This window comes from Bos javanicus, chromosome 15 (genome assembly GCF_032452875.1).
Source record: "Bos javanicus breed banteng chromosome 15, ARS-OSU_banteng_1.0, whole genome shotgun sequence".
NCBI classification, from domain to species: Eukaryota; Metazoa; Chordata; class Mammalia; order Artiodactyla; family Bovidae; genus Bos; species Bos javanicus.
The window spans coordinates 50,424,766-50,440,030 of record NC_083882.1 but is presented as its reverse complement, the minus strand read 5'-3'; the positions used below and the strand labels follow the sequence as shown (position 1 = coordinate 50,440,030).

General features: G+C 39.9%; 2 protein-coding genes across 2 annotated transcripts in view; one reads left to right on the top strand and one right to left on the bottom strand.

Moving 5' to 3' along the window:
• Positions 1–15,265, bottom strand: part of LOC133226772 (olfactory receptor 51F1-like) — a 460,311-nt gene that overhangs the window by 106,325 nt on the left and 338,721 nt on the right. The gene's annotated exons all lie outside the window — the stretch shown is intronic.
• On the top strand, positions 3,277–9,871 carry LOC133261566 (olfactory receptor 51A7-like). Its single transcript, XM_061440022.1, has 2 exons — positions 3,277–3,471; positions 8,747–9,871. The coding sequence occupies exons 1-2, from the start codon at positions 3,277–3,279 to the stop codon at positions 9,722–9,724; spliced, it is 1,173 nt and encodes a 390-aa protein (XP_061296006.1). The 3' UTR covers positions 9,725–9,871.

Below are 15,265 nucleotides of genomic sequence, written 5' to 3'. Positions count from 1 at the left end.
AGCTACTAAATGTAATCTTGCCAGGTATATACTCAGGCATCTGTATATACAGCTGTGTATCTGTACACAGGTAGAACTGAAAATCATCAAGTTCGCTATGAGATAAACTTGGTCCAGAATTCCATCAATCATCTTGCTTCAATAATCTCATACTTTAACCAAACAAGAACATGATGGTATATTTGGTTTCCCATATCAGTGAGATATTATATCCTATATCAATAGTCCTCAAAGAATCTGGGTATTTGTCTTTCCCCAGTGAACAAGAACTTTTGTAAATGGACATATGTCTACTTGGGGAAAGACCTGGGTATTTTTTGCTGTTGTAGTTGCGTACTTATAATGGCATGGCAGGTTATTTCATCTAGGGAACCAAGACTCACATCCAGTTGATGACCACCCGGTATGTGAAGTGACTTAAGTCTTTCAGATAATCTGAGGAGTCACAGCTTCCTGTTAGAGTGGTTGACGCCAGTCTGATGGTCAGAAATTCTCTGTTTTAAGTGTATTTCAAGTAATGCCTAGTCACTGTCTACTTAGCTTGTCTTCAATGCCATCCTCTAATGCAACCGATCATTATGGGTGCTGCCACCCTGATTGTCATTCAAGACTTGCTACTCTCTACTGCAGTTATTTAGCTTACTTCTGATTGTTAAGTACTGCCATGTGGTCTCAAAATCTCCCTATTCTCATTGTTAGTGGGGAGTTGCTCCACAGAAGCAGCTTTCACTACCAAGTCCAGGCTACAGAGCACAGCAACTACCGAACTATTCAAAGACACCAGATACTCTCTTGCAGACACATTCTTTATTGCCTCAGTGAGGGAATATCCTTTCTTTCCTCCCAGAGAAAATAATCATGTGATAAATTATCTGGTCCTACATGATAAATCCATTCTAATATTTTCACCTCCTTTAGATATCTATATATTTTGCCAAGCAGATATGGCATCTCTACCAAATTTTCTATAGGTAAATCATCATGTTAAAGTTTCAAACAACCATCTCAGCAGTGCATTATGATAGTTTGCAGGCTTCTTTGATGTAATGCTGAACTCCAATCATGTATGAGTGTCCTCATGTCAATAAATTATTCTCTATGTCAACTTATATCACCAGTCACTTCCTCTGCTGTCTCAAATCTAACACTTTCAAGATCCAGGTTTACAAGTGTTTCAGCTAGTACGTTTAGGTAGATTCTGTAGTGACGTCAGTGGTTAAGCCATTTTCTCCCAAAACTTCAATACCATTACCCTGTTCATGCTTTGCTGAGATATGATTGCTTATTGGCTTGGGTACAGTGAGAAATGATGGGGGCAGACCTTGCATGGGAGAAGCACCATGTTGTAAGGCACTGTACTCAGGCTTGGTTTTGTGAGGTGTCCAGACATGATAAAATAATTATCCTCTGTAAAATGAGAATAGAATTCTTTCTTCTGGTGTGAAATCTTAAAAGATTTTGAGATTTTGGGGCTTATTCATGCAAAGGTCCACATTCTGGGAGTGAAGATCATATTACTTCCTCAGTTTTTAATTCCCTGTATTTTTCAGTGTTCTGACTTAATGAAAGACAATGTATCAAAAGTGAACATTCAGGCTGCCTTGAAATTCTGTTACTCTTTCAGTTACATCATCTGCTGGATATTTTTAGAACTTATGATCTTTGGGTGCAGGAGATAAAGGAGATAAGATAAAGGAACCTTAAAGGTTCCTATAGCAGCCCTCTGACTTCCACACATCTTGAATTGTCAGTGGCTGTCCTAATTGAATAATTTTCCTACCTAAGGTTTTCAGTGAAGATACCAACAGTCAGTTCATTCCATAATCTTGATAGCAAATGTTTTTTGATAAAAATGGGAGACTACAGTCACCATGTAACTTAACATTGCACCTTCCACCTGAATCTCATCCAATCAACCACAAGTGAGAGTCTTAGTAATTGTGATACTGTTGCATTTCGGAAATCATTGTCAGTGCATTGACCACCGGCAATAGATTCTTGGTTATAAACTGACCATGTTATTGATAATGTGATGTCAGCAAACATACATGAGAAACAACTGAAGTCAAAGAGAAGGGTAATAAATTTATTTTAAATTGAATGCTGTGTTGTTAAGGGTCCAACAGGAGACAGAGACCACATAATGATTTGAAAAGGGAAAATTTAATATAAAGAATTCTGCTATTAAAAAGTATACTAGTGGGGAAATTGGCTAGTAAAAGTTAAAAGAGAAATACAAAGAACCTATGAGAGAAGATATAAAGAGTAATCACTACTTCTAGAATTGAGGTGGGGCATCCAAGGAAGAACCTTCCTCTCTTTTATTTAAGCCTGTGAGTTTACTAAAGTGACTTATTTGGGAGCCTTGCCAAAAATCTGCCCTCTGGGAAGGTCAAGGAAGGGCTTCTATAGGAAGTTGCCAAGCCTCTTGAAAAATAAAATATTTCCTGCCAGAACAGCAAACAAAGGATTTCACAGTCAGCAGTGAGAACTCAGAAAGGAAACAAAGAATACTTGCCATCTAGCAGCTACCACACTGCAGCCACTCACAGCCACTCACAGGGGTGAGCCCTAAGGGAATTCAGGATGAGAAAACCCAAGATATGGCCCCAGATACTTGAGATGTACATACCCGGACTCTTGTATCTTCCTGTATATAGAAAACTATTAAATTCTGTAACTTGAGATAACTAGTCTATTTTTAACAGTAATCTTTTGATCTGACTACCTGCCTTTGTTGCAAAATTCCTATATATCCTAGGTACCCCTCCTCAACTCCTCAGAGCAGTTTTCTGTTACTTGAGATGCTGTCTCATGGGTTTGAAGTCCTCAGTATGTCTGCTGAAAAAATCCCCACAACTCTCAAACTTTTAGATTGTTATATATATTTTTTAGTTGACACTCCGAACTCTAGATGCCAGAGAAGCCTATAACTGTTAGGTGCCACTTGAACTAGAATATGGGGAGGCTGCCTAAGGCTCAGCCTGAGGTAGTTCCAGGCTGCCTTTCTGGGAGGAGGTTTCGGTGGCCAGGTTGTTAGACAGCTCACCCTGTACTAAATCAATGTACAGCCACATAGCCAAGGCTAATGAGAAGATGTAGGGAAGCTGTTTCAGCTGGGGTGCTGGTCCATTCTGGCTGGGCCCCTGGTTATACCCCTGCTGTTCCAATGAAGAGCTGGAGAACAAGCTCAGTGTGTGAATGCTGGAGGGAGCTATGCACTGCTGGAGCTGAGCACTGAAGAAACCGCACGGTGCCAGGCAATGGGGAACTGACATGTTCTGTGAGTCTGGCCTGAAAGCAACACAGAAAGCAGGGAGAGAAACCCCTCTTGCTCTGGTGTTCTCCTACCACCCTCTAGTGACAAGTCTTAACATTGTGCCAAGTGACAGAAGAGAAATAGTCACGGAATCCAACACCATCATCAAGGAGCAGGCAAAAAGAAATCTGGAGCTGAGAGATGATGAATCAGTAATAAGCCAGATACCATTATGGGTGACTATTGCAAATCCTGCAGATCCATCTCTGAAGCCTTATCAAATAAGCCTTATGATACTCTATCCAGGAAAATAAAGTGGGGAAGATTTCTCCATTGGATCCTATTTGGTCAAAACTGACCCTATTTGTTGTTGATTGTCCCGTACTTCTGGGTTGCAGATTCATGAACACTTAGTTATTGTTGTGGTTTAGTTGCTAAGTTGTGTTAAACTCTTTTGTGACCCCATGGGCTATAGCCTTCCAGGCTCCTCTGTCCATGGGATTTCCCAGGCAAGAATACTGGAGTGGGTTGCCATTTCCTTCTCCAGGGGATCTTCTGGACCCAGGGATCAAACCTGCATCTCCTGCATTAGCAGGCAGAGTCTTTACTGCTGAGCCACCAAGGAAGCCCTCATGAACACCTAGTTCAGTTCAGCTCAGTCACTCAGTCATGTATGACTCTTTGTGACCTTATGGACTGCAGCATGAACACCTAATACTACTTGTGAAAGTCTCACTCCTCAGTGTCAGCCCTGGGGCAAGAAGCAAGAGGTGCATGGTGCAGGCCTAAAGCTGTCTAATATCTTGTTTTCTCTGTGTGAAATAAATGAATGATGGGGCTGCTTACTGCACCAGTGACTAGACAATGAGGCTGAATGATTTGAATGGTACACTGTAAAAAACTGACTTTTAAGGAAAACTCAGACCGTGATATTCTAGCCTGGAGAGTTCGTAGGTTGAAAGATTTGGTTGTCTCAGAGTAAGGTTTGGGCCATCCTGCCTGTTGTACTGTAAAGTTACCCTTAATCGTTTTTTTTTTTTTTTTTTGTGCAAGTTGTATTGCCCGTTTAAATCCCCATAAGTTAATTGTTGTTTTGTTGCTCAGTCCTGTATGAGCCCTCCAGGCTCCTCTTTCCATGGGATTTTCCAGGCAAAAATAATGGAGTGGGTTGCCATTTCCTCCTCCAGTGGATCTTCCTGACCCAGGGATCAAACCCTTGTCTCCTGTATTGGCAGGAAGATTCTTTATCACTAAGTCACCAGGGAAGCCCTATAAGTCAGTTAGGGTCATATAGTTATAAACTCTGTTCCTTTATATTTTAAACCTCAGAGAAGAAAAATGATCCAGAAAAAGGTTTTCATAGGCAACATGCTTTAAAAAGAATGAAAGTAGCTCCGGGGCAATGGGGAAAGTGCAATGAGTACATGATGTAGACAGAAGTGGTCTCAGAAAGACCCCTCAGAGCAATCCCTTTTATCAAAAATATTTGTTGTTAAATTCATGGCCTTTTCCGTTAAAATAATAATATTAACAATAAGAAAAAAAGGAACAAGGGGAAAATAAATGAAAGTGGCAGAGATTAGGCAGCAATTTGAATTGGAAGAAGAAAATAATATATTTTATTTCATATTTTACCTGACTTTACCTAAATTTACTTAGATAAATGTACCTTTTACTTAAATATAGACCCTATAGGTCCAGATTTCTCCTGCCTTCCTTCCTGAAAAAACAAACAAGTAAACAAAACACATTTTTTTCTTTTTTTTTGGTTCCAGCTGCTTTTCCTCCTGATCCCATTTTGTTACCTGGACACCAATGGATTTTCAACTCAAAACAATGCAGATACCTGACAAAAAGTGATGGGAAGAAGTAACATAGTTGAACTTGAGCTGTATAATTGCATTATGATCCTAGAGTGATATGTATATCAAGGTTAGACATTTATATTACTTTATTTAGTACTTTAACTGGAGTAAGCATTTTTGGAGGGGAGTGGAAAACCAAGATTACTAGTCTATAGGCATCTTTTCTTCAATTTCCTTCCTGATCTGATTTGATGACTGTAGCCCCATCCCCAGCACATTCCCTCTTCTACTAACCTGGAGACAGGGTCATCATTGTTGGCTCATCAAAACCGATTCATTTATCTCTTCTTACTTTTTCAAGAGTAAGATGTTTTACTAGATCTTATTTTCTACTCTCTGCCTGAAAAATCATGTCATCCCATAAAATATTATCAAAATTACACCTTTTATTTACTTTCAATCTTCAAAGTTGAGGGCTTGATAAAAATTGATTTTCTCTTCTAAATTTGAGGGTCCAAGATACCAGGACTACTTGTGACCCTTGGCTTTCTGCTCTGTGAGATTAAATGCCTTTGGTTGCCAGTAAATGTAAAGACAATGAAAAAAGGGGGGATCTGTGATAAATTTGAGAGTTCATAAGCTACTTAAATGCATTAGCATTAAAACTAAAATTAAACATTGTGATGACCAAATAGAGTTTTGTGGACAGGACTCTACATAAGGTCTGTAATAGTCTCACATTGAGTTTGCTAAGGTACATACTTTATCTTGGAGCTAGAGCTGGATATGGGCTGCCTTACCAACATCTGAGACTGGCATTCCCAAAGCCTGCATCTGATGTGGGAACAGGGTCACAGGAGTTAAATCTGACTGTGAGACAGAAACTTGCTATCTGCATTTTCTTAGGAGAGGTTATTACTGACAGACAGTGATCAAGCGAGTGAAGTCAGTATTCCCAGGGGCATAGTATCTGTTCATTCTCATGAGGATGTGCCTGTGCTTCCTAGAGATGTATATGAGAGCATAAAAAAGGATGCAATTCCCAGCAGGCGCTGGAGCAAAGAAGCCGCCGAACCTGAATAATCTGAAACCTTGCCACCCTTGTTCTGGGATAAGGTAACCAGGAGCCTGGTAGGTGTCCTGAAGACTCAAACTAAACTTCCTTAAGATGATTTTATGTTTTCCAAGGAAAACTCTGCAATTTATAGGTATCAACCCAATACCTTTCAGAGGGCTAGAGATAAACATGTTTCATAGGCTCTCCAGCCAAGGGATCAAGCTATGTTTGGGACAGTGTTGATGGCTGAAAAGATTAGGGTCTATATGTGGGACAGGGTACATCTTTGTATTTGCATTATGAAGAGTTGAAAAAATGATAGTATCAACAGTAGCTCATTTATTTAGTTACCTGAATTAGGTTGGAAGCTTGTCAATAAAAACCTCAGACATGGAACTTTGGAAATGACCCATTTTGAAGGGACTCATTGAGTAAGAATGGACAAGGGGTTATCTTTTTTTCTCTGGCTCTGAATTTCATTCACCCACAAAGACAGACTGTCAGCTGCACCACTAGGGCTTCTCTGGTGTAGAGTTGTTAAAAGGAGAGTCACCCAAGGTTTTGGTGATGCTGATGCCAGGGGTGTGAGCAGGGCCAAGTCTAAATAGCAGAGATAAGAACCTGAGTTTCAAGTCACCAATCTAAGGGCATTCACAGAAAAGCCAAGAACAATGGGAAAAGAACTTGGAAGAGGGAGAAAAGAGCAGTATCTGTGGCTTTTACGAGCAGGACCAATAGCAATTGCATGAGAGGATGTGAGGTTTTAGGCAACAACAAATAACGACTGTGGTACGTGCTGCATGCCAAGGGAACACTAACCACACCTGAAAGGCTGAGACACAGTGCACACTCAGGACTGTGGTAGATTGATTTTATATTTTCGTACACATGTTCCATGAACAGTACTATAAGATTTAGGTCTCCTTTAACTCCTGTTACTATAACATCTGTGGTTTGTTTGAGTACATGACCATTGACCACATCCATGATGTTATAGCTTTTCCAGATTGCAATATATTCCAATTTAGTTTTCAATTCAGTTCAGTCACTCAGTCATGTCTGACTCTTTGCGACCCCATGAACCACAGCACGCCAGGCCTCCCTGTCCCTCACCAACACCTGGAGTTCATCCAAACTCATGTCCATTGAGTCAGTGACGCCATCGAACCACCTCTGTTGTCCTCCCCTTCTCCTCCTGCCCTCAATCTTTCCCAGCATCAGAGTCTTTTCAAATGAGTCAACTTTTCGCATGAGGTGGCCAAAGTATTGGAGTTTCAGCTTCAACATCAGTCCCTCCAATGAACACCCAGGACTGATCTCCTTTAGGATGGACTGGTTGAATGCCCTTGCAGTCCAAGGGACTCGCAAGAGTCTTCTCCAATATCACAGTTCAAAAGCATCAATTCTTCAGTGCTCAGCTTTTTTTATAGTCCAACTCTCACATCCGTACATGACTACTGGAAAAATCATAGTCTTGACCAGACAGACCTTTGTTGGCAAAGTAATGTCTCTGCTTTTGAATATGCTATCTAGGTTGGTCATAACTTTCCTTCCAAGGAGTAAGTGTCTTTCAATTTCATGGCTGCAGTCACCATCTGCGGTGATTTTAGAGCCCCCCAAAATAAAGTCAGCCACTGTTTCCATTGTTTCCCCATCTATTTTCCATGAAGTGATGGGACCGGATGCCATGATCTTAGTTTTCTGAATGTTGAGCTTGAAGCCAGTTTTTTCACTACCCCTTTTCACTTTCATCAAGAGGCTCTTTAGTTCTTCTTCACTTTCTGCCATAAGGGTGGTGTCATCTGCATATCTGTGGTTATTGATATTTCTCCCGGCAATCCTGATTCCAGCTTGTGCTTCTTCCAGCCCAGAGTTTCTCATGATGTACTCTGCATAGAAGTTAAATAAGCAGGGTGACAATATCCAGCCTTGACATACTCCTTTTCCTATTTGGAACCAGTCTGTTCAATGTCCAGTTCTAACTGTTGCTTCCTGACCTGCATACAGATTTCTCAAGAGGAAGGTCAGGTGGTCTGGTATTCCCATCTCTTTCACAATTTTCCACAATTTAGTTTACTTGATTCATAAGCCTCCAAACATGGTGGCTTAAAAAGAAGAAAAAAGAAAAGTTATTAAAGCACTCTACTAGTTCTATAGATAGGCTTCCTAGATGGCACTAGTGGTAAAGAACCCACCTGCCAATGAAAGAGACAGAAGACCCTCTGGTTCAGTCCTTGGATTGGGAAGATCCTCTGGAGAAGGGCATGGTAACCTACTCCAGTATTCTTGCCTGGAGAATTCCATGGACAGAGGAGCCTGACATGCTACTGTCCATAGGGTTGCCAAGAGTCGGACATGACTGAAGAGACCTAGCGTGCACAGACACACTTCTATAGAGTTGTTTAGAAATATATAAGGAATAAAGATAGATTTGAAGGGTATAAAGGTCTTAGATAAAAATGAATCTATTTAAATTTACTCCTTATTTTTCTTTATATAGAATAAGTTATATAACATTATTTCTTGATACCTAAATGTGAACTGTGTTTAATTTAACTGACAACTAAAGTGAGTTGTATTCAGTAAACATAACTGAGAATAATAATTTGATTATTTATCTACCAGGAGCAGTATGTAAGAGACCTATTTATGATGCTTCCTCTCAATGCCTCAGAAGCTGCAGTCTCCACATTCCTGTTGATTGGGATCCCAGGGCTTGAGGGTGTGCACATTTGGATCTCCATGCCTGTCTGCCTCATGTACCTCATGGCTATCCTGGGAAACTGCACCATTCTATTTGTCATCAGGACAGAGCCTTCTCTGCATGAGCCCATGTACCATTTCCTCTCCATGCTGGCATTATCGGACCTGGGCCTGTCCTTCTCTTCTCTTCCCACCATGCTGAGGATCTTTTTGTTCAATGCCATGGGGATTTCTGTTGATGCCTGCATTGCTCAGGAATTTTTCATCCATGGATTCACAGATATGGAGTCCTCGGTACTCCTGATCATGTCTTTTGATCGCTTTGTAGCAATTTGCAACCCCCTGAGATACCGCTCCATCCTTACTAGCTCCAGAGTTTTGCACATTGGGTTAGCATTTGCTTTTAAAAGCATTCTCCTAGTTCTTCCCCTCCCTTTCACTTTAAAGAGACTCAAATACTGTAATAAACGCCTGTTATCCCACTCCTACTGCCTCCACCAGGACGTCATGAAGCTGGCGTGCTCTGACAATAGAGTTAACTTCTACTACGGTCTGTTTGTTGCGCTCTGTATGATGTCAGACAGTATGTTAATTGTTGTCTCCTATGTGTTTATTCTGAAGACTGTATTGGGTATTGCATCTCACAGGGAATGGCTTAAAGCTCTTAACACCTGTGTGTCCCACATCTGCGCTGTGCTCATCTTCTATGTGCCCATCATCACCTTGGCTCTCATGCATCGCTTTCCCAAGCATACACCCCCTGTGGCTATGATTCTGATGGCTGATGCATTCTTGCTGGTACCACCCTTGATGAATCCCATCTTGTATTGTGTAAAAACTCAGCAGATTAGAGTGAAGGTTCTGGAAAAATTGGAAAAATTGGGTCTGAAGTCTAAATGATGAGGCAAAGGTGGAAGTTCCATTTTCTCTGCATCAAATTGTCTCAGGAGTAGGACAATGTTTCTTTCAAATAGGAGCTGCTTCCATTTACTTTAGAGTCCTTAATTAGTTAATTAATTAAGTAATCAATTAATATCTATCATGGATGTCACACACCACAGCTTCTGATATTAAGGAAGAAGAGGCTTACAATTTATAAAGTAGGTAGTGATCTTGTTGTTGTTGTTGGGGGAGACTGAGGCCATCTATCCTCAGGTAAAAGAGTAAAGAAGACATCTAACCTCAGAGAAGCTTGTAAGTAGGAGTTCAACTATAAATGGGAGAATTCTGCAAGATTCTGGACCATTTAGCATCTTTATATTTGCCTCTTGGCATTTGATTCCTCCTTGTGATTTACATTAAATCCTTTCCAATGTGATTAGGTTTGTCTAAGTAAGTTTTCTTCCTTGCTAACCAAAGGGTGGTGCACTGATAAGCCTCAGCAGCATCTGGGAAATAATAAGAATCATAGGATCTCATCCTTCTTCAAGCCTACTAAGTCAGAATCTGTCTTTTAACAAGATTCTAGGTGGTTGGTGTGTACATTAATGACTGAAAAATACAAAATACTTTCCTGGGATAATGTGAAAAGGAAACCTAGAGAGTGTGTCTTTTGCCAAAGCCAATTTGGAGGGAAAGTGTAGGAGGAAATCCTTGGGGCACAAAAGATGGAGACCTATATACATCATCAACATTCATACGTCTCTCTCATTGATGCCTTGTGAATTTACACAAGGAAAGAGTTATGAATGATTCAAATTTAAAAGTCTCTTCAAGATGACATACTTCATCCATTGTATATGCTTGGCAGGTGTATCTCAATTTGAACTAAAAGAATAGTCTTAATGGAAGGGTGTGGGTAAAATGGCTAGCATAAGAAGTGTAATAAACATTAGAGAACAAATTATGGTTCCAGAAGTTATTAATATCTCTATCCCCATATGTGCTGTTGAGAGGACAAAGAACATTTAAGTTCTTCCTGAAACTTATCATTCAGGTTGGTGTGGAATGATTTTCAGAGAGAGAACGGTGCTATGAACAGTAATAGTGAGCCCTGAAAACCAAAGATGTTACAGGATTGATGTGGTGTGGCCAGTGCTGAGGAGAGAGTGAGAGCCAGGGGACAGCAGTTGAGGCCCTGCTGTGAAATGAAGAGCTCTTTGCTCCCATCTCTTCTCTCTCTCTCTAAGTTGCTTCAGTCGTGTCCGACTCTGTGCGACTCCATAGACGGCAGCCCACCAGGCTCTGCCATTCCTGGGATTCTCCAGGCAAGAACACTGGAGTGGGTTGCCATTTCCTTCTCCAATGCGTGAAAGTGAAAAGTGAAAGTGAAGTTGCTCAGTTGTGTCCAACTCTTAGCCACCCCATGGACTGCAGCCTACCAGGCTCCTCCATCCATGGGATTTTTCAGGCAAGAGTACTGGAGTGGGGTGCCATTGCCTTCTCCGTCCCATTTCTTAGTAAAGTAATAAAAACATGGAGGCAGTCAGTGATTCTGCATTTAGCTCATCTACCACCAAGTTACAAAGGGCCATTCAAATGCTTTCAGTAGTTTCGTGTATACAATGAGGTGGTAGGAACTTAAAGAAACTTCCAACTGTAAAGTTCTTTATTCAGATTAAATATTCATACGAAGTTTAAATATAGTTATTTTAATTTTCATGATTAATTCCACAAAACTATCATTTATTGAATATTTTATATATTCTGACACTATGATAGAGACTTGACTGCATGAAATCCTTATTGCACCTATTTTACAAACATGGAACAGCTAGTGCCAAATCACTCAGGAATAATGGACTGAGGACTCAGCCAGGCCAATGTGACTCCACATTCTTTATATCCAACATTCTACTCTCGGTAAAGAAATGGGAAGATGGAGGTTGGTGTTCCAGGGAGGAGGAAAGAATGGGCTTTGGGGGAAAAAAAAAAAAAGTGTCTCAGAGACCTCATCATTGTTCTTCAAGACCAAGCTATTTCTCCATTCAATAATTTTAAAAGAGTATTTTGTAGCAGGGGTTTTGAATTAAGGCAAATCTGAAAATAAATTCTGTTTAGTAACTAATTTTATAGACCTGGGGCATTCTTAAAATCTCACCCTCAGTATTCTCATTCATGAAATTGAGAGCTGCTGCTGCTGCTGCTGCTAGGTCGTATCAGTCGTGTCTGACTCTGTGCGACCCCAGAGACGGCAGCCCACCAGGCTCCTCTGTCCTTGGGACTTTCCAGGCAAGAATACTGGAGTGGGTTGCCATTTCCTTCTCCAATGTATGAAAGTGAAACGTGAAAGTGAAGTCACTCAGTTGTGCCCAACTCTTTGTGACCCCATGGACTGTAGCCTACCAGGCTCCTCCGTCCATGGGATTTTCCAGGCGAGAGTACTGGAGTGGGGTGCCATTGCCTTCTCCATGAAATTGAGAGACTGACATCTAATTAGTTTACTAAGAGAATATATAGTATATCTTAAAGAATAGTTTGATAAAATATGAGGCTATAAACTGTTTCTGTATTCCTAGAATATGTTCTAATATATCACTGTGTATTCTTATCTTGTTACTAAATGGATTTGATCTGAAAATTTGATTTTTTCACTTTTCATTTAAAATGTGTTCTTCTGTAATCACAAGTAACAAGGATGTTTCAACTGCTCAACATATTAAAGTAGAGAATTATTATTGTGTTAGTGAATGCTGAAAATGCATTTAATAGGATTCATTGCTACTACTGCTGCTGCTAAGTCGATTCAGTCGCATCCAACTTTGTGCAACCCCATAGACGGCAGCGCACCAGGCTCCCCGGTCCCTGGGATTCTCCAGGCAAGAACACTGGAGTGGGTTGCCATTTCCTCCTCCAATGCATGAAAGTGAAAAGTGAAAGTGAAATCGCTCAGTCGTGTCTGACTCTTAGCAACCCCATGGACTGCAGCCTACCAGGCTCCTCCATTCATGGCAGGAGGAGCATTTTCATTTCCTCCATCCATTTTCTAGGAAAGAGTACTGGAGTGGGATGCCATTGCCTTCTCCAATAGGATTCATTAAGTAAGCTTATTAAAAATTTTTAAAAAATGCAACATAAATGAACTATTTAAGTGTTATAAAGTTTATTCAAAGATCTAGCAGTCAACCATCTAGCAGTGCCAGTAAGTGAAACACTAATGCCATTTAAATAAAATGAGAAACAACATTTTTTGTTCACTCTTAAACTTTCATAACAGGTTGGAGATTCCAATGAATTTAATAAAATAAGAAAATAAAATAATTTATATGAATATTAGGGGAACATTACCTATCATCTATTTTTACTTATGAATGCTATTAATAAATACAAATAAAATACAAAAATTTTAAAATGGTCCTAAAATTTTGTGATAATTTGGTAAAGTACATACTAATGCAAGATAAAAAAATGTTTTTCTAAATCTAGCAATATATATGTGGAGATAGAAATGGCCGGTTATCTCAGTTGATTAGAGTTTGGTGCTATTAACACCGAGGTCCTGGGTTCAATCCCCGTGCAGGCCACAGAAAGTTTTCCTCCTTACTACCCAAGGTGATTATATATTAAGGGCTTCCTAGGTGGTGCTAGTGGTAAAGAACCTGCCTGCCAATGGAGGAGACTCGAGAGACATGGGTTTGATTCCTGGGTGGGGAAGATCCCCTGGAGAAGGAAATGACAACCCACTCCAGTATTCCTGCCTGGGGAAACCCATGGAGAGAGAAGCCTGGCAGGCTACAGTCCTTGAGTATGACTGAGCACACACACACACACACACACAGAGAAATGGGGTAATGTTTTATTTATAATAGCAACACAATCATACATTTTAAAAACTACATAGAAATAGACTTAAATAAAGTGAATAATTTTATTGAAAAGTGTAGAAATGTTCTTAATAAATGAAATACATAAATTGTTGGATGTGGAAATTAATCATGAATGCTGATTTGTTTATATTTAATCTACTAAAAATGTAGTTCTTGTTAGAATTTCAGAGTTTTTCATTGCTTTTGAAAGAGGATCACTTTACACCACATATTAACCAAATCACACTATGAGGCTGGTCTAATAGATCAGTGATATGTGAACATATATGACACATATATATATATTGTTGTTCAGTTGCTCAGGTTTGTCCGACTCTGTGACCCCATGGACTGCAGCACACCAGGCCTCCCTGTCCATCACCGACTCCTAGAGTTTGCTCAAACTCATGTCCATTGAGTTGATGATGCCATCCAACCATCTCATCCTCTGTCATCCCTTTCTCAGCATCAGAGTCTTTTTCAAAGAGTCAGCTCTTTGCATCAGGTGGCCAAAGTACTGGAGCTTTAGCATCAGTCCTTCCAATGAATATTCAGGGTTGATTTCCTTTAAAATTGACTGGTTTGACCTCCTTTGCTGTCTGAGGGACTCTCAAGAGTCTTCTCTAGCACCACGGTTTGAAAGCATCCATTTTTTAGTGCTCAGCCTTCTTTATGGTCCAACTCTCACATCCATATATGATACTGGAAAAACAATAGCTTTGACTATATAGACCCTTGTCAGCAAAGTGGTGTCTCTGCTTTTTAATATGCTGTTTAGGTTTGCCATAGCTTTTCTTCCAAAGAGCAAGCGTCTTATAATTTCATAGCTGCAGTCACCATCTGCAGTGATTTTGGAGCCCAAGGAAAGAAAGTCTCTCACTGTTTCCATTGTTTCCCCATCTATTTGCCAAGAAGTGAAGGGACCAGATGCCAAGATCTTCATTTTTTGAATGTTGAGTTTTAAGCCAGCTTTTTCACATATATATATCATACTCCATAAGAAGATTTCTAAAGCAAAGTCCATATCCATACACACACCTAAAATACGACATATATGCTGCTTAGTCAGTCATGTCTGAGTCTTTGCAACCCCATGGACTATAGTCTTCTAAGCTCCTCTTTTCATGGGATTCTCTAGGCAAGAATCCTGGAGTGGGTTGCCATTCCCTTTACCAGGGAATATTCCCAATCCAGGGATCGAACCAGCTCACCTGCACTACAGGTAGATTCTTTACCATCTGACCCACCAGGGAATCCAAAAATATGACATACATAGTTTTTTATTTCAGTGAGAAAAAGAGAATGTATGTAATAGATGATGCTACTACGAGTACATAATTACCTTGTTAACATAAAATTGGACTTAGAAAGAAAAGTCATTATAACAGTTCTTTTAAAACAGGCTTAAGAGAATATGTGCAGAACAAGTTACAGACACTTGTTTTAAAAGCAACACATGAAAAACAAAAATTATAAAGATATATAAAAGTGGATTTGATCATGTAAAACTGTATTTACTTGAGATTTGGTTGCTTAAATAATGAAAAAGGCAAATATTATATTGGCAAAGGTATAAAAAGGATTTTATATGAAGGATTTCTTGCACATTTGTTTTTAAAACCATAAACAATCCAGTAGAAAAATGGATGAAGGCTATTTGAAGAGACTATTCATAGAGGAAGAAACAAAATAGCCT

Coding starts and splice junctions, on each gene's coding strand:
- LOC133261566 (XM_061440022.1), top strand. CDS start 3,277: ATGTTCTGTGAGTCTGGCCTGAAAGCAACACAGAAAGCAGGGAGAGAA. Junction 3,472..8,746: donor AGCTGAGAGATGATGAATCA/GTAATAAGCCAG, acceptor TTTATCTACCAG/GAGCAGTATGTAAGAGACCT.